This window comes from Lemur catta, chromosome 26, assembly GCF_020740605.2.
Source record: "Lemur catta isolate mLemCat1 chromosome 26, mLemCat1.pri, whole genome shotgun sequence".
Classification (NCBI taxonomy): Eukaryota; Metazoa; Chordata; class Mammalia; order Primates; family Lemuridae; genus Lemur; species Lemur catta.
Genome location: NC_059153.1, coordinates 1,620,802 through 1,646,984, shown reverse-complemented (window position 1 = coordinate 1,646,984; position 26,183 = coordinate 1,620,802). Strand labels below are relative to the sequence as shown.

The 26,183-nt window shown below is 45.4% G+C and overlaps 1 protein-coding gene across 8 annotated transcripts in view; it reads right to left on the bottom strand.

Annotated features, from left to right (window-relative positions):
• Window positions 1–26,183, bottom strand: part of SGMS2 (sphingomyelin synthase 2) — a 50,664-nt gene that overhangs the window by 10,779 nt on the left and 13,702 nt on the right. For 3 of the 8 annotated variants that reach the window (XM_045537435.1, XM_045537430.1, XM_045537432.1), the window contains 4 exons: window positions 25,621–25,742; window positions 19,801–19,914; window positions 7,535–8,231; window positions 3,459–3,576 (listed from right to left, as the gene is read on the bottom strand). In XM_045537435.1, coding sequence (XP_045393391.1) covers window positions 3,459–3,576; window positions 7,535–7,992 — 576 coding nt within the window. In that variant the 5' untranslated portion in view covers window positions 7,993–8,231; window positions 19,801–19,914; window positions 25,621–25,742. Of the gene's footprint in view, window positions 1–3,458; window positions 3,577–7,534; window positions 8,425–8,830; window positions 9,234–19,800; window positions 19,915–25,620; window positions 25,743–26,183 lie in introns of those variants that run through there. The other 5 variants (XM_045537436.1, XM_045537433.1, XM_045537434.1 and 2 more) reach the window with 4 other exon arrangements.

Here is a 26,183-nt window from a genome sequence, read left to right as displayed (position 1 = left end):
TAAAAGAAAGGAGCTGCAACTCATTAAATAATTTAAATAGGTTTGAAAATGATGCATTAGGGATGTACTTGGAGCTTTAAAACTGAGTAGCTTTGATCAAGAAAAATACCCCCCGAAGAAATAACCTGCATGCTTAGCAGCAAGTCAGGGGAGCTTCTCGGATCGGGGTACAGAAGCCCCTTGAAGTCACCGTGAAGGTACAGGGAACAGCACGGGGCTGTGGCCGGAGCTGAGGCCATGGTCACATGTCTATATGCATTAAAATTTAATCAGACAGAAAAGAGTTGGTCAAAACGAACAGCAGGCGTAGAAAATTGGAACGCTGAGATGTTGGGGGCTGGATGGAGGGTTCAGATCCGTCTAGCACGAAGCAAACAGGCTGAGAAAAACCAAACAGTGATACTCAGGGAAAGAGCACGTAATCGGATACACGGAAGCAGACAGACAGGCCAGGACTGACTGTGCATTTGGGGCCTGGGAGGACAGGTGCACAACCTGCTGTATTTTATACTCCCCGGATGATTCTTCCGGGCCACTGGCCCCCGAAGCGTGGCCAGTCCAGCCGTGCTAGTGGTTAGTTGGGCTGTTCGGAGGTGAAGACAGGGTAGGGTCTTGTCCAGATGGATGCATGGTGGGGAAGGAGGGTGAGGTGTATACGGATAGACGGGGAGAAGAGTCTAGGAGTAGAGAGATCAAGAAAGTCCCCGCAGTGGGTGGAAAACCATCCTATCCAGGACAAGTAGGTACTGGGGACAGATTTCTTGCCTAAAACATCCCTCTGGTGTGCCTCAAAATGTTCTGATTTAAAAAATCTTATGGGCCGGGCGCGGTGGCTCACGCCTGTAATCCCAGCACTCTGGGAGGCCGAGGCGGGAGGATCGCTCAAGGTCAGGAGTTCGAGACCAGCCTCAGCAAGAGCAAGACCCCGTCTCTACTAAAAATAGAAAGAAATTAGCTGGACAACTAAAAATATATAGAAAAAATTAGCCGGGCATGGTGGTGTATGCCTGTAGTCCCAGCTACTCGAGAGGCTGAGGCAGGAGGATCGCTTGAGTCCAGGAGTTTGAGGTTGCTGTGAGTGAGGCTGATGCCACGGCACTCTAGCCTGGGCAACAGAGCGAGACTCTGTCACAAAAAAAAAAAAAAAGAAAGAAAAGAAAAGATAAATCCTTTCATAACAACTGGGCCAAACGTCATCCAAACATACTTTAGGGAACACAGATTTTGTGCCTGCAAACCAAAGCTCAGGTTGGCAGAAGCAAACTGTCGGCAAAGCACTTGAAGTAAACCGTAGGGTTGATCGGGGAGAAGGCAGCTGGGAAACCGTGACGGCGAGGGTCTCACTGCGGTGGCCCTGCGGTGATGCCTGGCGAGTGACGGTTGTCCTGGGCATCTCGTACTAGGTCTGATGCCCTCTGGCTGTGGCACGCAAAGTCCTGCCACTGCCCAGGGTCACAGAGGGCATTCTGGAGAGTCGGCCACACAGGGGACGGGGACATTCCCTAATAGCCTCGGAACCGCTAAGATCTAAGCAGCACCCAACGCCAGCAGAGGAACCAGATTTGGGACACAGTTCTGACTCCTGTTCTGTCACACCACTGTCACCTCCCGTCCAAGCACAGGGATTTGCGTCTGTTTTACGGAGCACAACTGAGCGCGGGAGGCCACTAGTGAGGATGTTCCCGTCGTTTCCACGAGGACTGTTTGCAGCTCAGTCACCCGGCAGCACGTGCACTGATGTGGCCCCCGGAAATTGCAGCTCTCCCACGGAGGACAATCTCTAATTTGCTCTTTTACTGTAATCGCAGCAATTCGTCCTGCAAACCTCATCCGCCACTTGTCCCTGGGACGGGCTTTGCCTCCCACCTTACATTAGTCCCACTAAAAATCGGCCAGTGTTTCAATTCAATATGCGCACTGTCTAATTACTGCTCCTCTCTGCTTTGATGGCTTTGGGACAGCGTAGCTCCTCTAAACCACACCTATATTTGGTGAAGGACACGGTCGACTTCTTCAGAACAACTCTGTTATTCCTTCGGCTCAGACATCTGTTTAGTGTTCAGTAAAAATATGATGCTAGACTCCATCCCTCTGTGCAGAAAGCACATGCTTTTAAGTTTCCATTTTGTAAGCCAGGGTGTCCTGGGGTCTAAGATGATTAACTGCTCTCTCAAGCATTGACACAAACTTTAATTCCTGCTGAAGACAGTTTCAGTGGACGTCACACCATCTCCCAGCAAAAGACCATTCTGTCTTTGCAACTGCTAAAAAACTTTGGGGTCATCCTCGACTTCTTTCTCTCAAACGGAAATCCCACTTGTTCCCACATCCTGTTGGTCCCACCTTCAAAAGGTATCTGGAGTTAAACAACTGCTCATGCCTTCTACTGCCACCAGCAAGGTTGAAGTTCCCACAGTGGACCCAAGACCCCAAGGACTCTGGTCTGCACCACCCTGGCCTTTCACGGCTCCACTCGGGCACACTGGCCTCCCCACCCTTCACCGAGCCCACCGGGACCGAGCCCACCGGGACTAGGCTCCTGCCTTGGGCTGCAGCTATCATCCCGTCCAGGTGGATCAATTCCTCGTCTTGGCTCCTACCCAGATGTTTTCTGATTAACGAAGTCTTTCCTGGCCGGGCGCGGTGGCTCACGCCTGTAATCCCAGCACTCTGGGAGGCCGAGGAGGGAGGATCGCTCGAGGTCAGGAGTTCGAGACCAGCCTGAGCAGGAGCGAGACCCCGTCTCTACTAAAAATAGAAAGAAATTATCTGGCCAACTAAAAATAGATACAGAAAAAATTAGCCGGGCATGGTGGCGCATGCCTGTAGTCCCAGCTACTCGGGAGGCTGAGGCAGGAGGATCGCTTGAGCCCAGGAGTTGGAGGTTGCTGTGAGCTAGGCTGACGCCACGGCACTCTAGCCCGGGCGACAGAGCAAGACTCTGTCTCAAAAAGAAAAAAACAAAAGACAAAAAGAAGTCCTTCCTGACCTCTGTATAAAATAGTTCCCACCCTCAGACTCCCTTTCACCTTACTCAGCTCTATCGTTCTTATCTGACAATCGCCTGACTTATCATCATGGGACAAATTACAAATCTGCTTATCATTTTTCATCCCTCAATGGAATATAAGCTCCAGGAGAGCTTGGATTGCTACTACACCACCTGCTACATAAGCTTAACCCTTGTAGAACGAACGCACTAAAGAAGCAGCAAATGAGAAGGTAAGAAAGCAGAGAGTCTAACCCCCAATGGTAATTTTCAGTTAGCAGAAAATACATTTTTTTTTTTTTTAGCACAGACACATTTTAATTTCTTCCCTCCAAATCTAAAGAAAAACAGAAAATGTGCTAGATTTCAGTTAACACGTATGGAAGTGTCTAGAAGAATGCACGCTACAGAGTAGGTGCTCAGTACCTGTTTTCTGGATTCTTCTATGTGGTAACTGAGAAGCGCTTACCTTCGGGGCACACTGGAAGTGCATCCCGGGCACAGGGAGGGTAGTGACATACATCGTGATGCAGCGGTACAGGTATAAAGTCCCAAGGATAAAAAAGAATCTGCGACCCACTATTGACCTAAAGGGAAAACAAGTTCACCAGTTACCTTGATTCCTAATGCAAAATAAAACAATGCTTAACAGGATAAAGAATAATTGACACACAATGTCACTAACAAACAAACCAGTTTCATAGAATTTAGAGGCTTATTTGGGGGCTGCCTGTTTCTACGATCTCTTAGAGAGATAAGCTCCACAGTTTGCAGAAATGAAGAGTCACAGACTGCGATAAATCTGAGTGGTTTGGGGCCCAAAAAAATGAGTGTGGGCCGGGCGCAGTGGCTCACGCCTGTCATCCTAGCACTCCGGGAGGCCGAGGCGGGAGGATCAGTTGAGGTCAGGAGTTCGAGACCAGCCTGAGCAAGAGCGAGACCCCGTCTCTACTAAAAATAGAAAGAAATTATCTGGCCAACTAAAAATATATATAGAAAAAATTAGCCGGGCGTGGTGGCGCATGCCTGTAGTCCCAGCTACTCGGGAGGCTGAGGCAGGAGGATCGCTTGAGCCCAGGAGTTGGAGGTTGCTGTGAGCTAGGCTGAGGCCACAGCACTCACTCTAGCCAGGGTGACAGAGCCAGACTCTGTCTCAAAAAAAAAAAGAAAAAAGATGAGTGTGAGTGGAGTGAGGGAACTAACTAAGGCATAGGAAGAGGCTAGATAATCATCTCTCCTCAAGAAGTCACTTTCTGCTGGAGAATTCAGCCCTCTCTACATTTCAGTCAACTCTCTCGAGAACACAGCAAAAGACAAGTGAGCTTACAGTAACAGAGGAATTAACTAATGAACCAAAGTGACATTACATAATTGGACACACAGGGAAATGTGACAACTCATTTAACCCAAGTTACATAAGCAAGGTTTACTTGGGAACCGTCCAAAGGAATTCTGACAACTTGGGCATGAACTGCTTTTTCTAGGACTAGATAGATTTTCAGAGAATTAAATCTCAAAGTTGTCCAAAGAGTCCTCATACATTGAATGACATTTAATAGCAAAGATGTAAACTGATTTACTCTTGGCCGGGCATGGTGGCACATGCCTGTAGTCCCAGCTACTTGGGAGGCTGAGGCAGGAGGATCGCTTGAGCCCAGGAGTTTGAGGTTGCTGTGAGCTAGGCTGACGCCACGGCACTCACTCTAGCCTGGGCAACAAAGTGAGACTCTGTCTCAAAAAAAAAAAAAAACCTGATTTACTCTTGCTTTATTCAATCTCAATTTTAAAAAATCCCAACGGTCCTTTTCACTAGGATTCCTAGTTGTAACTTCCCTAGAACGTAAAATACACTACTCTAGGTCTCCAATTTTCAGGGCTCTCAAACTTCAAAACTAGTACTGATCAAAGACTTCTAGAAAAACAGGCAGTTTCAGCATGTGGCATATCTTTGAAGTTTTCTCCAAGACTGTGGTTCTGACATGAATCGAGGTCTAATTCAGGTAACTGCTGGGGCTTCTAATTTGAAGGCTTATGTATAAATATATACTTTCAGCGGCCTGTGTCCAATAGCTATTTTAAGAATATTCCAGGGTTTCTGGGGTCAAAAAAAAAAAGGAAAAGACCACCACTTAAACTGGTAGGTGAAAGTATTTATTTATCCCAAGACATTTCTTTCAAAGGCTTGCTATTCTTGCTTTGCTTTTTCTGGACTGCCAAGGAGCAAGTCATAAACACTGCTGAGTCTCTCTCCCTGGTTAAGTGAGAACCGATTCGCCCTTTGGTTCGACCCCAGGCTCCACAGGGGTGCTGTTCTCAACTGTGCTCCACGCTGTTAGACAGGCAAAGCCAGGAGCAGAAATTAGTATACGTCAATTGCATTCATCCCAGCTTCTGAGTTCAGCTGTGCTCACAACAGAAAACCAGCCTAGAAGGTAGAAACATGCACTGTGTGGACTTATTTAGAAAAAGAATTACTGCTAATGTTTTTTTTTTTTTCTATAGTTTTTAAAGGTACTTTTTTTTTTTTTTTTTTTTTTTTGAGACAGAGTCTCGCTCTGTTGCCTGGGCTAGAGTGAGTGCCGTGGCATCAGCCTCGCTCACAGCAACCTCAAACTCCTGGGCTCAAGTGATCCTCCTGCCTCAGCCTCCCCAGTAGCTGGGACTACAGGCATGTGCCACCATGCCCAGCTAATTTTTTTCTATATATTTTTAGTTGTCCAGATCATTTCTTTCTATTTTTAGTAGAGACGGGGTCTCGCTCTCGCTCAGGCTGGTCTCGAACTCCTGACCTCGAACGATCCTCCCACCTCGGCCTCCCAGAGTGCTGGGATTACAGGCATGAGCCCCGTGCCCAGCCTTGAAAGGTACTTTTAAGAGAGAAATCAAGTAGGATTTCTCACTCAGCTGGGATGTTCAAACCAGGTTATAAGAATTTTTCCACTGTTTACTAAAATATGAGAGCCAAAGATTTGTGACTGAAACAGCAGGTATCATTAAAATATACTGCCCAGCTATGTGACCATGAGTTTGGACATGCTAAAAATTTAAGGTGGTGATGGAGAGGCAGCCAATGACAGCTAGCTGTGTGAATATTCTACCAGCTACTTACCAGACCCTGGAAAATTTCTCTTTTCACACATATGTGAGTAAAGCTTTGCCCCAAGTTAAGGAGAAAGCAAACATCTGTGGCCCAAACAGGCTCTTATAGTCAGTGTCAAGTCCAGACACTAAAAAGAAAAACCCTGAAGTTCCACAAATATATTCTCTGCTTTTAGCTTAATAAGGCATGCTATCGCCACCAATCTCAGGAACAATTTACTTCTACTAAGTAAAAGACAATGGATAACTAAGTCTTTTACTTAAGCATATTATAAAAACATGTAAAGAGAGTTATATTGGGGAAAATGCATAGGAATGACTTTCGTTTAGGGAATAAGTTTTCAAAACTGCAAAGTTGCATCGGAGGAAGTTTTTAGCAAAGATAGATCGACTCCCTCTGATTGCAAAGCAACAACCAACTAAAAGAATGATACAGTATAAATTCTCTCTTCTAGAAATGATATTGTGTCATTAACACTGAAATCCTATTTGACTCAGGATTTTCAAGTTATATTAAGTTAGCACACATTTTTTAAAGTCCCGGATTTCGGGCAGTGTTTCGTTCAAACTCATACTTTAGTGATGTAATTACTAGAACTCTAGCAGGAAAAAACAGTTCAGTGGTGAATGAGATGAAAAGAGGAATGGAGGGGACTTAGTGTTTAGGGACTAGAGTCAGAATTCACAACAGAGAAGCAAAAATAACCACTTCAGAGCTGTGTCCAATTTGTTAAGTGTCTTCAAGGCAAAAGTGGCTGATGATTGATACTTCCTGATTCCTACACTGGCCCGAAACCGGGAGGCCGACCCCAGCGAACCATGAGGCTGCTTTGCGGTGCCAAGGGGAAATCGGAAGGCAAGTTTGCTTTGGAAATCTCAAACCAGAACCACATGGACCCAGCTCCAAATTCAGTTTCTTAAACTCTCATGCAACTAGATGGCCAGTAGGCAAAAGGAAAAGAAATGTAAAATGTGAGCATCTCTGAACCGAGGCAGAGCTCCGAGCGGGCTGAGGACTGTAGACTGACAGAGTCATCACATCATGAGTAATCGGAGGGTTCCCGGCCGCCTCCTTCCCCCGCCTGTCAAGAGCCTGAAATAACACACTTAAGACGGAGTGAGTGTAATTCTTTCCAAGCCTCTTGACTTATCACACAAATACCACAGCGCTGAGTGGCTGGAAACCAGGAACTGCACCTTAAATTCCTAAACTCTGAATCACCCACCACCGGACTGTTGTACACTGGCCACTTTCACACACAGTCACTCAACAAACACTTAGCGAACAGTGACCGAATTTATACCACGTGTACATGTTTCTGTTGCTGTCTTTCATCCCATGTCTGGGTAAGACGGAATTAGGAAAAAAAAATCAAGAAAAATAATCTCAATTACCTGTCTACTCAAGCCAACAGTAAACCCAAGAAACATATCAGATCTACTTACTTGTATCTGAGAAACAGCCACTGGGTGAGCCATAATCCGAATAATATGATCCCGTTTATTTCTGATACAGAAAATGCCCATTTCACCCGATCGATGTAATCGAAAAACTTGTCGGGGAGCGGAGGGCTGAGCTCCTTGGGAGGGACCCTCTCGTGCACGACTGTGATCATGACTGTCGTGAGGACCAGGTTGAACAGCGCGTACACCAAGGCTATGCCCGTTTTCCACCACTCCAGGGGGAATTTGTTCCGCGACTCGGTGGGCATAGCAATCTGGATGTAGTCCGGGTACTTCTTGGCCCCCTTCCGCAGCCCCGGGGGCAGGGTCTTGGCTTTCCCGGTGCCATTTTTGTTTTCCTCCTCCACAGGCTCCGCAGGCCCCGTGTAAGTGTTGGTGGCCTCGTTGGTTTGATTTTCCATATTGTCCTCCAGTTTTGCTGTCTCTATGATGACATCCATTGTCCCCCCAGCCTTCGGATCAGGGAGAGAGTGAAGTCCTTGTTCTTTGTGCAGATTTCACTGTCTCAAACCCTTCTGTTTCCAAGATCCATCCGGACTGTCACAATGAACCTGGTGTGCTGCTACACGACATAGTAGGCGGCCGCCCGCGAGCTGTCCCTCCTCAGCTGTCTGCCACACGCTCGCCGCTTTCAGGAGAGGAAGCCGATTCGTTCCCCCAAAAGATGTTACTGTCTCACCTAAAAGCAAATAAAGCTGTGTTCAGACAGTATCCTCCTCCAGAACAAAACCGCTCTCCCACACTTGTGGCTTATTATGAAGTCACAATAAGCCAGAAACCGCTCAGAGACCACATCACTCCTCCCCAAGACCATGTTTTAAAAACTCCAGTGAGTCGCTTACGTGATTTAATAATTGTCACTTTCTGCCTTTGTCAAGATAGTCAGTTTTTTTTTGGGGGAGGGAGAGGTGCAAAAAAAAAAAGATAGTTTTCTGTCTTCTTATTAAAAACCTAAAGTCTTTTTAAAGTGGTTACTTTCAAGAACAGATGTAAGAGTATCCCATTCCGGATATTTAAAAATGGCCCTGCCTCAGTTTATCCTTTTACATTCAGAGATGCACACCGGACGCAAGGAACCCTGGCAGCCTTGCAAATAACAGTGAAAAGATGCACAAAACCATAGGTAACACGTAGAATTTGTTATTTGAAGGATAAAATAATGTCCTACAATGGGCCTGGCAAATTGGTAACTATTAATGACAGCATTTTAATGCAGCCACTGCAATGTGCAGCAAGCAATGGAAAGTGGCATCCAGAGGATCAGCGTGGAGCACTTACCCACCACGACACCAGCAGGACAGGGTGCCTTGGGCTGGAGCTCCGCAGGCCCCAGAGTGCAGTCTTCTTGCCAGCACTGAGCACCACCAGGGCCAGCTCTCTTATACCCGCTGGCGACACTGCCCCAGCTGTTCTCGATTTAGGAAGGCGGTATTTCAGTCTCGCTGCAGAACCCAGCCACCTGAAGAGGTTTCCAGACCTCGTAATTAGTCCCCACCCTGAGCACACTGCACAGCGTAAGCACAATCCTCCACACTGTAAAGGCTTCTCCTTCCAGGGTGACCTCGGGAAAGAAGGAAGGAGGAGGGAAAACGCAGAGTGGTGACAGTCAAGCCTTTCTTTAATGGAATAAAGAGGGGGAAAAAGTTAAAATGGCTCAGGCAATTTGTTTGCAATTACGGGGGGGCAAACACATCCACTGCAAGTGTTTCTTGTGTCCCTAAATGCTCCCGTGTTGAGGGACGTGACGGGGGGCGGGGGGGAATTAGAAGGGGTTAAGAACACCCACCCTGAACATTCAGCCAGAGAGCCTGCAGTCTAACCAAAGAGACAGAGCAAAAATGACACAAGGTCATCGGAGAGGACCGAAGGCGTCTTGTGAAAGGAAGGCGAGCGATGGGCTGATCGCCGGGTGAGTTTGGAGGTTTGGCTGGGAGGTGTCCCTGCCCCCGTGACAAGGTGTGTCCCCACACAGGCCCTGGGAAAGCAGAAGCAAGAGAGAAGGTGGCCTGGGAGACAAAGCGAGGACCAGGGGACCGGCCAAGAGGTGTCACTGAGAACTGGTGTGAACATCCCCCTGTCTCTCTTGTACCTTTGAAAAGTCCCCCAGCGAGGGACACACTGGGGCAGGCGGAGAGCCCAGTGTCCTGGCACGAGGCTGCGGGAAGAACTAGCGTGATGGCCAAGTGTCCCAGGTGAGACATTGTCAACAGCAGACTTTCCCACCATGGACGGCTACTTCCAGCGGAGAACCACAGCGTGACTGGGCCATCCGCTGTGTCTCTCCCAGCCCAGCCCGATCCACTCGTAGCATCTCGCCCAACTACTATCCAAACACCCTTGAACTCTACGCCTCCCCATGTCCCATGTCCTCCTGCCCGGTGTTCACACGTCCAAGGAGCTGGGGATTTTGAGACCCCATTTCACCGTGGCCGTGAGAGTGACTGAAATAATTAATCATGGAGTGCTTTGTGCCCCTGGGGTAAGAGCACTGCGTGAGAACAGAGCCCGTTTGTCGTCATTAGCGTGAGGATTGATATCCTCCTTGGGACTTCATTCAGAGGATTCAGTATGCACAGCACATTCGCCACGTGTCACCCAATCTTGGGGACGCAATGTTTGGCATCAAGATGATGATGACAACATAGTCATTCCTACAGTCTTCCTTTTTCGCCAGTGTCTGCGAAAGTGACAAAAGCCACAGTGGTTCCTCTCCATGGGTGGCAATTCTACTAGTTCATTTGTTTAGGGCACAAAGCGGATGCCAAGCTTTGCAAATCCTCTCACATTGCAAAATCCTAGAAGTTAACGTGGATGATATTGAAAAAGTTGAAGATCTCTACAGACACATCTCCCTTTTGAAGGAAAATGCAAATGTCTGAAACTTTCAAGACACGGATATTGTTAATATTTTTTTAGAACTAGGTATGACTCATTCTACAAATGTAAGGAAGGTTTAAAATTAGAAAACAACTGTAATAAAATACATCACAAACGTATCTAAAAAGAAATGGTTATCTTGAGAGAAGCCAAAAGGCATTTGATAAAATTCAAACATCCACTTGATTTTGCAGGGAAAAGTATCCAATAGTAGCATGTGCATTGCTAGCCTCATTCAGTGTCAACATCACAAATGTAGCTGTGTAATATAAGCTCTCATATTTAGTGGGGAACCTGCCTCTACTTACTACCTTCCTTCTAAGCCCTAAATGAACTTTAGCATCTTTTTGACAAATGACAAGAAAACACATACTTCTCCATCATTGTGCTCCTACAATTTTACTTCTACACTTCTGCCATTTAATGTCATTCTAGTCAATTAAGCCAAGACAAGAAAAAGAAAACAGGCAAGTGACGACCGGAAAAACAGATAAGAAATGTATGTGTGAAAACTGTCTATCTCAAACATATAATATTCAACGGGAAGGTCAGGTTCTGTTTACAAATTAAACACACACACAGCTTCCTTGGACAATCAGTAATATAACCAGTTCAAAACCTTAATAAAAATATGGTCACATACCAGACGAAGTAACCATTACAACAATGACAAAAATACCCTTAAACCCTAATCACTGGAAGGAAACATTCAGCACATATATGAAGAAAGCTATAAAAATTAATAATACTGATGGGGGTAAAAGGAAGCACAAAGCTATAGCATGTGCATAGGTGGGAAACTGAGATATTAGACCAAGGAGGGTTTGATGTTAACATAGTAATATATAATGCTAGCCATTTGCTTTTAGTAACATCAATAGGATTTTTCCTGTAATTTGACAAAAATGACTCTACAGTTCATCAGGGAATAGAAATGGTAGCAGCAGCAGTTTTGCATCACTAGACTACGTGACATGCCTAAAATAGCACTTTTACCCAGTTATCCTGGTATGACTTTATCCTAAAGAAAATAAGATGTATGCAAAATATTTTTACAAGTATGTTTTCAATAGGTACTTATAAAACTGAAACTAACCTAATATCCAAGAACAGGGGATTAGCTTAATAAATTACGGTTACCTTAATATTATGAAATACTATGTAGTGACATCGTAACTATAAAACTGCAAGACTGGCCGGGCGCGGTGGCTCACGCCTGTAATCCTAGCGCTCTGGGAGGCCGAGGTGGGTGGATTGTTTGAGCTCAGGAGTTGAGACCAGCCTGAGCAAGAGCGAGACCCCGTCTCTACTAAAAATAGAAAGAAATTATATGGACAACTAAAAATATATATAGAAAAAAATTAGCCGGGCATGGTGGCGCAGGCCTGTAGTCCCAGCTACTCAGGAGGCTGAGGCAGGAGGATCGCTTGAGCCCAAAGAGTTTGAGGTTGCTGTGAGCGAGGCTGACGCCACGGCACTCACTCTAGCCTGGGCAACAGAGCGAGACTCTGTCTCAAAAATAAATAAATAAATAAATAATAATAAATAAAAAAGGTAGAGTTCCAGGGAAAGGGAATTGACAATAGGGACGATGGGGTGAGGCGAATGAAATGAACAAAGGAACAAATAAATGATAGAATGGATAAATAGCAGGTAGGTACATAGATTATTCATATATGCCTTAAATCCGAGGTTCTCAAAGTCAAGGGGTGGCAGCTGGGGACATACCAGGCATCTGAGGAGCTTTTCCCAAACGGTGCCTCACGCTGGCCCTGAACCTCCTTCCCCACCTCCGTCCCCCTTTGTCTAGGTGTTTTCAGCGTCTAGGACAAAGAACAAGTCTGAAATTTTCTACTTCCCATCCCTGTCTGGCCTCACCGCCGGTGAAGTCTGATGTAACCCGTGGCCTCAGAGAACAAACCGGGTTGAAGGCTTATCTTTGTGTTAAACACTTACCTGCTTTAGCACATGATCAAAGCACATCCCCATCCTGTAAACAGACGTTTGCACCTTCAATAATCTGAAGTGTAATCTTGCCGATTCCCAAGGAACTGTGCAGGATAGGTACTGGGTGGCTGCAACCATCGCATACAACTGGTATTTATTACCTGCTGCACGTTTGCTGGTCAGACACAGGCAGCCAGCACTTGTTCGGTCCAAACACCCTGGGGCTTATCAGCAAGGCTAAATGCAACAGCCCAGTTGAACAACCCTGGCAATTACTTGCTCATCCATTCCTAGCTTTCCTTATGTACACGGAAGATTTATAGACCTAGAAACCGATTCCCTTAGGTTTTAATGCCGTGGGGTTTAATTTACTCTGTAATCCCAGGCTGCATAGATCGGCTATTGAAGTGAGCAGTATGTGAAACCCATTCGTAAAAATCCCACTTCATAGTTTTAAGCGGCATTTAAGTCTGATATTAAAGCTAATATTTTCTCCCAGGAACCGGGCTGGTCCAGGGAAGAAGGAAAAACAGAAGCCGAGTCTAACAGTTTCACATTATAGTCCCCAAACCACGTGACGCTTTCTAAATGATACAGAGATCTCCTGCTAAGTAACAGATCACAAATTCAACAATGTATTTCCTCATCATCAAAATTAGCATCAGGAAGCTAAAAGAGGTAATTCCGTATTTAATCTTATTTCCATTGAATCCAATTTCCACTGATGCCCCTACATAAATAAAAGTGCTTGACTGTAAATAATCACTTGCAGTTGTTTTTTGAAACACACATTTGGTATCAAAAACCTATTATTTTTAAAAAAAATCAGGCCGGGCACAGTGGGTCATGCCTGTCATCCTAGCACTCTGGGAGGCCGAGGTGGGAGGATCGCTCGAGGTCAGGAGTTCGAGACCAGCCTGAGCAAGAGCGAGACCCCATCTCTACTAAAAATAGAAAGAAATTAGCTGGACAACTAAAAATATATATAGGAAAAAATAGCTGGGCCTGGTGGCGCATGCCTGTAGTCCCAGCTACTCGGGAGGCTGAGGCAGGAGGATCGCTTGAGCCCAGGAGTTTGAGGTTGCTGTGAGCGAGGCTGACTCCACGGCACTCACTCTAGCCTGGGCAACAAAGTGAGTCTCTGTCTCAAAAAAAAAAAAAAAAAAACAACAACAGTGACACAGAACCACATCTAGATTCAGAGCATTACACAGGTAACTTGGAAGCCCCAAAGCAACTCCCCGGGACGACAGTACCCTCACCCTGCACAATCCTGAGGTCGTTTTTGATACGTAATTTGCAAAGCATGTCATGTTGAAAAGCCTCGGACGGGTTTGTTAAATGATTTAGACTTAAAGTTTCTATCACTGCTGTCTTTGGGAGCACAGAAGAATAAAGAAAACGTTGAAAGGGATCCCATTCTCCTTGGGTTTCCTTCCTCCCCTCACCATCCGGCCCCAGCGCCCAAGGAGCCATCCGGAGCGGGGAGGGCAAAGCCACCACCTCCCAGAGCGGATAGTGACAGACACTGGCTCTGGCGCTTTCCTGATGTCCATGTGCACAACCACGTCACAGGGCAGGGCCACCGTCACCCCATCGCAGGTGTGAGAAGTGAAACTTAGCAATCTGGCACATGGCAGAGGCAGGATTCGAACCCACCACAGTCCCTGCCCCTACCAGCCGCTATGCTGTGGTGTGATTTTTCTGAGATCTTGGGCTATTCTTTGCAATTAGGAATGTGCTATTTTTGTCCCCACCCCCCCAACTTGCCAGAGCAAAGGATTCCCTTGCCTGTGAGTCCTTCTGGGGACAGACTCAACTTGTCCCCGCCCACCCCCTCCTCCCCAGGGTCGCCATGGAAATAACCAGATGTGTCTGCCCCAGGGGGCGACGTCCTCCCAAACACCAGCCGGCCCCACCTCCTAACGCAGCCACCAGCTCTGGGTCACCCGATGACCTCAGCGCCCGTGTGACCATTTGCCCCACCCTGCGGTGACTTAGGAGACGGGGCATTTCCTGGAAACAGTGTGGTCAGACCTGTCACTGCAGTGAAGCCTTGAGGGTGTGTGAGTCACTCTCGTTGCCTGGTAACCTGTTTGTGTTTGGCAGGAGGACGGCGACACAGGCACAGGTACAGTGGGACACGGGGCAGATGTTTGCTCAGCGTGACCTGCTCCCAACATGACACTGTTGACTCAACGCTTAACCTTGACACTGTTCCTTCCTGCTTTCTCGCTGTCAGGGGACATCATCGGAAAGGGCCACGCTGTGCAGGGAACCAACAGACCCTTCCTGGCTGAGATACAGGCCACGTTAGTTTTCCTTTTGAGCGCTACAGAAAAACTTTTTTTTTGAGACAGAGTCTCACTCTGTCACCCTGGCTAGAGCGCCATGGCGTCAGCCTCGCTCACAGCAACCTCCAACTCCTGGGCTCAAGCGATCCTCCTGCCTCAGCCTCCTGAGTAGCTGGGACTACAGGCATGCGCCACCATGCCCGGCTAATTTTTTCTATATATTTTTAGCTGTCCAGATAATTTCTTTCTATTTTTTAGTAGAGACGGGGTCTCCCTCTTGCTCAGGCTGGTCTCGAACTCCTGACCTCGAGCGATCCTCCCGCCTCGGCCTCCCAGAGTGCTGGGATGACAGGCGTGAGCCACCACACCCAGCTAAGAAAAACTTTTAAGAAAGAAAGAAAATTGCAGGATTCTTACATACAAATGGGAAGTGGAATTATATGGTGTCGGAGTTACCCGCCATCCCTGTAAGAATTAGGTCTCTCCTGAATTCACAGCTAATGAAACACACTCCCAAACAGCCCTGACTCACTAATTCTGACTTCACAGTCCAGAGGGAATCTTTTTCAGACGATCGGAGTTGACACATTTGGTGGCCTATATTCTACCCCAGAAAAAAATGGTTACACTTATACATATACCTGTCTTTATTTTTTGCATAACGAGAATTGATTACCACGATATGTTCATCATGGCTTCAGAATTGAAAGTTCACTCTCATACTGTAATGAATATAAGTAGAGGTCACGGCTGGCCTCAGTTTACCTTACTGACCTCTGTCTTCCAATGTAACTCAGCATGTGTGCCTAGGTTACCCTAGAAGCCGAAAATCTAGAATAAAACACTCCAGGCTTGTGTTCCATATAAATTCTCCAACAGTTCTTGCTCCATTATTTTCTTAGTCATTTGTATGCATTAAATATTCAAAGGAGAAAAAGTGGTTTCAAAAAAGCCACATATACACACACATATCAGATACTGGTATATATATATATTTTTGTCCTTCTTTTCAGGGGACATGCCTGCCACAGACACAAGAATGTAAGAAGTAAAGGTGTGCCTGAATGTCACCTCTAATCTTAGTGGGAAAGTCCTGAATCCTAAGTTTATTTGACGCTTATGGACTGAAGGATACAAATGAGATTTAGACAGTATTCTTCTTTTCCTCATTGAATAATATACATCCTAACATTGGGGTTCCAGGATGCCTGATATTCATAAGTACTTTTAAAAGTCAGACAGATAATATAAATTTTACTTTGTTTTTGACAGCTACAAAATGGGTATATAAGTTTACTTAGCACAGATTTTCAACTTAAACATACGTTGAAACTTTGTATCTTCCAAAATACTTTTCTTTTTGAAAGGCATATCTTAGGGGAAAAAAAAAAAATCTTTCCATGTCTGAAAAATTCTTGAATTCTACCGGATAAACACCATAGCAGGTTTAATAAAAGGGCACCATCATTATTGACAACTGGATAATTGGAGGTCGCAATTACTAGTGGCAAGAAATAAGGGGGTGAATTACTTTGCAAAATATTTTAAATATTTTAGAGTCCTTTAAAGTCTCAAGCAGGTTTCCCAACTTGGGGTTTGTAGTTGAGAAGCGGATCTCTTGATGTCCTGTAAAATGTTTTGGTTCGTGCACAGAACTGGGACTAGCAAGCTTAGCTCTTCAGACTCTCAAATGGGAAATTTAGTCTTGGGAAATGAAACTGCCAGCAGAGAGCTGAGCATTTAAGCTCCCGGATTTGTTGCTGTCTGCTTAATACAAACTTCAGTAACATAAGGGATGAATATTCATTCCCTTGTTATAACTGAAGATTTCTAATAATTAAGTGAAAGTAGAGCCCCATCTCTGACTGTGAGCACAGTACTGCATTTGTGAGCCCTGAGAGCAAAGTTACCACTGATTGTCTCATTTTTGAAAACGTATTTAACCTTCATTAGATATTTGAATATCTGTGATGGCCAAGAGAATGAGACAGACCTTGTGTCTAGCTGCAAGGAGTTTATAGTCTAGTTGGGGAGACAAATCTTTATCACACAGGGAGATAAATGTTTGGATAATTAGAAGTTCAGGACTCTATAGGATCACATTGCCAACGCACACAACCCAGTCCGGCATTTAACCGACAAGATTGGGAAAATATCCAGACCCTGATACCAGGTTTTAAGTAGAAGTACGTGATAAGAAACTCTCCCCTCTGGGAGACAATTTAATGACATCTATCAAAATTATACATACACTTTACGACCTGCGATTCTACTTTCCAAGTTTATACAGATATAATTACACACATGCACAGTAACCTACACACAGTTATTCGGGGCAGCATTAAGAACCAATGATCGACTGCAACTCAAATGTTCATCAATAGATCACTATTTGAACTGTGGTATGTCCAAAAATGGAGTTCTCTGCAACTGATTTTTTTTTTAAAAATGAGGAGGGTCTCTTAGTACTGATTTGTTACCCACCCCCCTAAACACACTGTTATGAGAAAAACACACATTGCAGAGATGTACAGTATGCTGTCTTTTCTATTATGAAAGGGAAAAGCATGAATTCCTATTCCTCATTTGCTTATTTACACATAAAGAAATTCTGAGGCCGGGCACGGTGGCTCACGCCTGTAATCCTAGCACTCTGGGAGGCTGAGATGGGAGGATCACTGGAGGTCAGGAGTTTGAGACCAGCCTGAGCAAGAGCAAGACCCCCGTCTCTACTAAAAATAGAAAGAAATTAGCCAAACAACTAAAAATAGAAAAAATTAGCCGGGCATGGTGGCGCATGCCTGTAGTCCCAGCTACTCGGGAGGCTGAGGCAGGAGGATCGCTTGAGCCCAGGAGTTGGAGGTTGCTGTGAGCGAGGCTGATGCCACGGCACTCACTCTAGCCCGGGCAACAGAGTGAGACTGTCTCAAAAAAAAAAAATAAAATAAAAAAATAAAATCAATTTTATTAAAATAAAAAAAAAGTAAAAAGTGTATTACTATAAAAACGGCATACTTGAAAAGTAATCCTTTCTGAGCCCAAGTTACATCAACCTGGCACCTCTGGTGTTTCAATAAGCTTCTAGAATGCTGCAGCGATTGCATCAGAGCTTAAGATCACTTCGCTTTCCAAATCGGGTTCCAGCTCCCTCCTCTCCGACTTGTGTTCAGCTCCCGTCTCCAAGGGGGTCCCCCAGGACACCTGCAACTGAGTCAGGTCCCTGCGTCCCCTTCTCCCGTCTGTCTGCTGATGATATTTCAGAGGCTTCTTAAAGCTCGGGAAAGCAAGGATTTTGTTTTGGTCACTGCCTTGTTCAAGACGCTGAAAAGAATGCCTGGCACACAGCACGCGCTCAGTAACTATGTGTCGAATAAATGAATTCCTTTCTTCACCCGGCTTCAGTGGGACAGACACCGCTGGACAAAGGGGGAGACATCGGTAGTGTCAAGTATTTAGAAATAGTTGTCATTCCTGGGACCGGCCCAATGCAGGCATTCTAGTCTTAGCGACATTCCTAGAATTATTCAGAATTTTACAGAAAGCAAACAAATAATCCTGTGGAATGCTGTGCTGAACGATGAATCTTAACTACGCATAAAAATTTGTTTTTAATTAATTTGGGATTACGTGGCCCTGGGGTCCATCTTAGGGCTGAAATCTTTTTAGGCAAACATTGCACTAAGCAGTAATGATGACAAAGAATGGTTCTCTTGGCTGGCCGGGTGCGGTGGCTCACGCCTGTCATCCTAGCACTCTGGGAGGCCAAGGCGGGAGGATCGCTCGAGATCAGGAGTTCGAGACCAGCCTGAGCAAGAGCGAGACCCTGTCTCTACTAAAAATAGAAAGAAATTATATGGACAGCTAAAAATATATATAGAAAAATTAGCTGGGTTTGGTGGTGCATGCCTGTAATCCCAGCTACTTGGGAGGCTGAGGCAGGAGGATCGCTTGAGCCCAGGAGTTGGAGGTTGCTGTGAGCTAGGCTGACGCCACGGCACTCTAGCCTGGGCAACAGAGTGAGACTCTGTCTCAAAAAAAAAAATAAAAATAAAAATAAATAAAAAATATTTAAAAAATAGAAAAATTAGCCGGGCATGGTGGCACTTGCCTATAGTCCCAGCTACTCAGGAGGCTGAGGCAGGAGGATCTCTTGAGCCCAGGAGTCTGAGATTACAGTGAGCCATGATGATGCCACTGCACTTTACCCACGGTGACAGAGCAAGACTCTGTCTCAAAAAAAAAAAAAAAATGGCTATTTTAAGAGTCAGATGAGTCCCAGTTGTAAGGTGCCCAGAGTAACAGTGTCAAAAGAAAAAATCGTTTGCACTAAAAATGCAACTGCCATTTTTATTTTCAAGCATAACATTATCCTTGAAATTAAATTCAAAGCAGTCTCTGCAGTGAATGGAGTTGCACAATGTTAATCACAACGGGAGAAACCACTTCCTCAGTGGCATGGAACGGGCATAACTACCACAGCTCTTTATCCTCAACTTCAATAGCTATGAAAAGAGAATACTTTTGCTAGTAATAACGTCAGTAATGCCGCTGAATAGGTGCGTGGCTAACTGATATTTCTCTGAAGATTTTTAGTGCATGAACTTTTTAAAGGTTGAGACAGTTCACACAGTGTTCTCCTTTGGCAATAATGGAAAGAGGTTAGGAAATTTTGGTGTGACCTCTATTTCTCTTGCTGTCATTTAACATAGCAACATGGCCAGGTGTGGTGGCTCACACCCGTAATCTCAGCACTTCGGGAGGCCAAGGTGGGAGGATCACTGGAGCCCAGGAGTTTGAGGCCACAGTGAGGTATGACTGTGTCCCACTGCACTCCAGCCTGGGTGACAGAGCCAGACCCCGTCTCATTCAATCATTCATTCATTCATTCATTCATACATACATGAATAAAGCAAGCAAGCAATATGAGTGACGAAACATCTAGTCATCTGAAAGAGACTGAAATTCAAGACGTGCCTGAGGATAAAACAATTCTCCAAGGTAAGGCATTGATGAAATGTCTTAACTGGAGAAGCGAGGACAGCAGAGAAGTTGCAGAATACCTGGCAGGCAGCCACCTGCAGCTGATGCAAATTACACTTATGCTACAGTGTCAGGAAGCACCAAACCTACCGTTTCCAGACGGCAGCAAATCCCACCACCTTGGTCCCTGCAGCAGTTGACGCTCCCAGTCTCGTAGCAGATCCTTTCTGAGAAGAGTGGATACAGGGCCAGAGGATGATAGCTCTGCAAAAAGAAAGAATGCAAGAGGTTAAGTAAGAATGATGCTTTGTGTTATTGGGTTTCTGGGGGTGGAGGTAACATGACGAGCTCTATGAGACTGTCCCTCTAGAAGAATCACCAGAAAAACACTGGCTCTAACAGGTACTGGCATTCCAGGAGGACAAGAGCCACGCAGCTGTTCATTCCACCAATATTTAACACCTGCCAGCCCCTGTCCGGCGATGGAGCAGGCAGGCTGCCTCTCCTCCCGATGCTCGCATTCTAATGCGGGGACAGGTCAACAGGACGACCATGACAAATGGACTCAGAGCAAGGCTGCTGTGGCTGATCCAGAGGAAGCCATCAGGGAAGCCTTTTTGAGAAGATGGCAGTAAGTTAAGACTTGCACAATGGGGGAGGGAGGAGACAGCTACTAAAGAAGAGCCCACGGGCAAAGGGGCCAGCTGGATCAAAGGCCCTGAGGCAGGAAGGAGCCAGGAAATTTTAAAGAGTGGAACAGCATGAGCCAGTGGAATACTGTGATCTAAGAGTGGAGAAGTGGAGGGCAGAGGGCTCTATAGGCCAGAAGAGGGACTGCATGCATACAGGGCAAACTAAATGTCACAGGAACTCAGTCAATGTGCAGTGCACAACCTGTGCACCTTCAAACAAAATGGCGGCAGACGCGCTTTGAAATCCACACAGCTGCTGGGATCTCTCAGTGGATCATTAAGTGGCTGAAATTTGCCTCGTGGGTGAACATTAAGTACATGCCACTGGTCGGAGGTCCACGGTCCATGGAACCACGATCGGAATGTCCTAAAACTACAGCCCAAGATGAATAAACTGTGCATATGCGTATATGATTTGGTAATTGATTTACGTATCTTTTAACCACCAAATAAACTGTATTAAAATCTGTGTTTAACAACCGCAGGATATACACCCATCTGCAACCAGAAACGGATTTTTAGTTGAGATCCCACTTTTGTCAAAAGTACTCAACTCTTAGAAGAAGTTCAAGAACAAATGTGTCCCTCCTAGGTACACACCCAAGGAAAATGAAAACGCCAGTCTATGCAAATACTGTACACAAATTGTTCATAACAGCATTATGCATAATAGCCCAAAAGTGAAAATAAACCAGAAGTCCATCAACTGTTAAATGGATAAACAAAATGTGGCAAATGCATATAATAAACAATTTGGCAATGGGAAGGAATAAAGCAAGGATACAAGCCACAGCTCAGATGGACTCTGACAACATTATTCTGATGGAAAGAAGCCAGTCACAAAGCCCACATGTTACATGGTGCCATGTACATGAAGGTACAGAACAGCCGAATCCACAAAGACAGAAAGATGAATGGCTGTCAGGGGCTGGGGGAATGGAGAGTGAATACTAGGCCGGGCGCGGTGGCTCACGCCTGTAATCCCAGCACTCTGGGAGGCCAAGGCGGGAGGATCGCTCGAGGTCAGGAGTTTGAGACCAGCCTGAGCAAGAGCGAGACCCTGTCTCTACTGAAAAATAGAAAGAAATTATCTGGCCAACTAAAATATATATAGAAAAAATTAGCCGGGCATGGTGGCGCATGCCTGTAGTCCCAGCTACTCGGGAGGCTGAGGCAGAAGGATCGCTTGAGCCCAGGAGTCTGAGGTTGCTGTGAGCGAGGCTGACGCCACGGCACTCACTCTAGCCTGGGCAACAGAGCGAGACTCTGTCTCCAAAAAAAAAAAAAAAAAGAAAAGAATTTTTTCTTCAGATGAAATGGTATTAACCTTAAAGTGATCAATCAGTCATAGCAAAGTATTTTCATTTTAATATTTGTGGGGTATCACTAAAGAAGCAGGAATAGATTAATTCCTTTGCAGTTCGCAGGGACCAGGGGTAGCATTCTGCAGGAAGGGGAGCAGGGGACGGTGTTTGTGACCAAGCCCTGTGCGTCCCGGGACAGACACTTTCCTGGGGAAGCCTTTCTGGATCCTTTAGACAGACACCTTCGCCAGTTCCACCGTCCTCCTAACTTTTCTCCATCGTAACAGTCTGCTCATGGTCCTCGTTTAGTCAGTTATTTGCACAGGTTGGCTTGTGTCTTTTCTGCAAGACCGGGAGGGGACCACAGCTCTCTGCCATCTCTTCGGGACAGAGCCCGGCACGGAGTGGATGGCTGGAAATATCGGCTCACTGACCAGCTCCCACTTTATGAAACGGTGACCTGCTGAGTTTGAACTTGGAAGGTTCCAGAAGCAGAGTCTGTGCCTGCGGCAGATGTGAATGTGGGGGGTGGGGAGGAGAGGAGGAGGAGGAGGAGGAATGACCCACTGATTTACATGGGCGCTTTCAGAGTCAAATTTTATTACCAGAACGCAAAAATAGTGTTTTCTAATTATAGACTCTTACATTTAAAATATCTTGAAAGGGTGCTCTGTACTTCTCTCTGCCTAATGCAAACTGCATTCAAAACATCCAAGACATGGGAGTCTTGTCTTTTTTTTTTTTTTAAGCCCAAAGAAGGTTGAACAACAGATTGAAAAGCCCTGTGTCTCACAACCTCTGCTTTCTGCAGTCTTTATGTCAGGTCTTGCACGGCCCAAACAATCAGCTTCTAGAGCTTTCCTTCCTAACACAAAGTTGTTATTGTGAGTCAAACTCCTAAACTCCTCAGAGTCGGAAGAAATGACAAGAAGGTCACGTAGCATTGTAACAGTGAAAGTCAAATAATTTTTAATTCTAACAAACTTCCTGAAATGAAATAACCCCTCATATTTTACCATTGAAAGTGAGAAAGTATTTAACCTCCCTGGGTGAGCAAAGAAACATGAATCAAAGAAGTGAGGATAGCATTTTTTTTTTCACATATTCAATTGGCTTTTAACAAAACCAGCAAAAATTTGTCAAGTTGCTCTCCAGGACTACTGTAAATACATTTCTTGTATTTTATAAACCTCCTAAGAATGTGAACAAAGATTTAGCTCTGAGCATATTAACCATGACATTGTTAATAACAGTGAAAAACAGAACAAGCTACGTGTCCAATATTAGGGGCTGCTTGAATAAACTGTGGTGGGCAGGTACGATGGAATAATGAAATATTCCTTTGCCGTGTTTAGTGGGGAATGACAAGTGGTCCATGATATATTCATGGGTATGAAACAATATGTATATGACCTATTTATCCTGATTTTATTTATTTATTTATGAATGAATGAATGAATGAATGACAGAGTCTCACTCTGTTGTCCAGGCTAGAGTGCCGTGGCATCAGCCTAGCTTCCAACAACCTCCAACTCCTGGGATCAAGCGATCCTCCTGCCTCAGCCTCCCAAGCAGCTGGGACTACAGGCATGCGCCACCATGCCCGGCTAATTTTTTCTATATGTTTTTAGTTGTCCAGATAATTCCTTTCTATTTTTAGTAGAGACGGGGTCTCGCTCTTGCTCAGGCTGGTCTCCAACTCCTGAATTCAAGCGATCCACCCGCCTCGGCCTCCCAGAGTGCTGGGATTACAGTCATGAGCCACCATGGCCAGCCAATTTGTCCTGTTTTTTAAAAGTTGTATGTGTAAACATACTTGTGTCTGGAAAGATAATGCAAAATGTTAACAGGCAATAGATCTATAGATGACTTAAATTTTCTTTTTGCTTATCCAGGTATAAAATTTTCTAAAATAAATACAGGTTGCGATTCTAATTAAAAAGTTAAAAGATGAGACTAAAATTCCCAAAACAAATATCCAAATGCCCACCATATTAACAGTCTCTAAAACAAAACAAAAAACGTTTATTATGACAAACACATCTGTTTAATATCATTACGTACTAAGGATAAAAACAGTAAAACTTTTCTTTTTGGTCATTGTGTGTGGCGGGGGGTAACCAAATAAAGACATTATGTCCTGGAATCTTAAAAGTTTTCTGTTTAGCAAGATGCCATTTGTGGCCATGTACCACTAAGCAGCAGAGAGGTCAGCCGCGCCAGTTAAATATAGTATAATTACATAGTCGATAAAATTAAAGCAAAATGTACATATTTACTATAATTACTACTCTTGCCCAAAATCCTGCCTTTGAAAATAGAAATGAAACCAAAAGTAAAAATGAAACAAGAACTTTAATTCATACAAATGAACTAAGATAGAAGCAGATTTGGGAGGGGGTGTCACAGAGAAGCTGTCCCCTGCTCAGGGCAGGGGGACATTTGTTGGGAGGCACAGTGACTCCTCAGGAAGCATGGAAGTATTGTCACTGAAACCGCAGAGCTCCTGCAGTATATGTAGCTGAGTGGCTAATAAAAAGAGCAGAATAGTTATACTGAGCAACTCAGCCAGAGCTGCGCTTGTGCGGACTGTCCAGGTTAGGTTCCCAGCCCACCAAGCCTCTTGGTTGACTGCATGGTAATTGCTAAGATTATGTCGCCGGCAATCCATTTCCTCTAGTTTTTATTTTTCTTTCTCCTAATCTTCTGTTGTCCTTGCCCTTGAGATTTCTGAGAGGTGGTTTACTCCACCTCCGCACTGGTTATCAGCAATCTGCTTCTCTTGTGAGAAACGTGTTTTAAAAGATGAATGACTTGGCCGGGCGCGGTGGCTCACGCCTGTCATCCTAGCACTCTGGGAGGCCGAGGCGGGTGGATCGCTCGAGGTCAGGAGTTCGAGACCAGCCTGAGCAAGAGCGAGACCCCGTCTCTACTAAAAATAGAAAGAAATTATATGGACAGCTAAAAATATATATCGAAAAATTAGCCGGGCATGGTGGCACGTGCCTGTAGTCCCAGCTACTCGGGAGGCTGAGGCAGGAGGATCGCTTGAGCCCAGGTTGCTGTGAGCTAGGCTGACGCCACGGCACTCACTCTAGCCCGGGCAACAGAGCGAGACTCTGTCTCAAAAAAAAAAAAAAAAAAAAAAGATGAAGGACTTGTGCTTGGTTTACCTGTGCCCTGCACCCACCTCACACATCCACAGTTTGTAGGTTTCCTCCGTTCTTTCCAAGCAATCACAACGCAAATTTCATATTAGCATATTTATCTAAACCCCCATTTTGCAAAGCTAAGTCTTATTTTAAGTCTTCCTTTTTGAGACAAGGTCCTGCTCTATCGCCAAAGCTGGAGTGCAGTGGCATCATCATAGCTCACTGCAGCCTCCAACTCCTGGGCTCAAGCGATCCTCCTGCCTCAGCCTCCCGAGTAGCTGGGACTACAGGCATGCGCCACCATGCCTGGCTAATTTTTCTATTTTTTGTAGAGACCGGGTCTCACTCTTGCTCTGGTTGGTCTTGAACAGGATCCTTGGCCTCCCAACATGCTAGAATTGCAGGCATGAGCCACCGCTCAAGTCTTTGAAGTTTAAGAGGACAGATGATGTGTAGACAGAACAAAGTAGGAGTCAAGAAATTAAATATTCAAGATCCCAGAGAGTTATCTGGTGCCCAGATGGAGGAGACAATTAAAGCACGAGGAATGACCGGAAAAGGGGAAGAAGAAAGAAGGAAGGGAAGTGAGGGACACAGTCGTAGAAGTTTTTGCAAGTAAACCTTGAGCAAGATGAAGGAAGATGAAGCAAAGCACCCAGAAGCCGGGAAGATGAACACACTGAGGGTGGGCGGTGGGGTGAGGGTCAAGGTCAAACAGAAGACCTGCTGGTGGAACCTGTGATGCCACCCGATCTCTAGAGGGCTGTCACAAAACGGGATGGGGATGCCGACCGAGGAAATAAGGCAGCCATGTGTTTTTACCTTGGGCTTTTGAGTCATGCACGGCGAGGGGCTACTACAGGAAGGGAAGGCGAGGTGACCGTACACTCTTCTGCACGGGCTTTAGACACCTTGGCCGCCACCCGGATCTCAGAATACAGCGCCTTCAAGAGAAGGATGAGGTTTAGCACGTGGAACGAGAACCCCTGAGGTTTAACCCCCAACCCCCTAAAGCGTCTAGAGCTTGCAACAGGGAAAAGTAAAGAATAATTCGTATTCATCTTTGCAAGAAGGCTTGCAGACAGTAAAGAATCCCAGGTTTCCATCACGTGCTGTTATACACTTTTCATACCCCACAGCTTGTGCAACGCAGAAAGTGGACTCTAATGTCAACTTTGGATTTGGCTAACGATAGCAAATCCTACTGGCTCCTTAGTTGTAAAAACTGGACCACGCTATCGCACGAAACGGAGCCTGGCACTGAGGAACTCTCTCCTCTCTGCGCAGTTTTCCTACAAACCTAACAACTGCTCTACAAAACAAAGCCTATGAATGTACCACAAAAATTACTTCCTCAAAATTAGCTATAAACTCTTAGCCCTTTA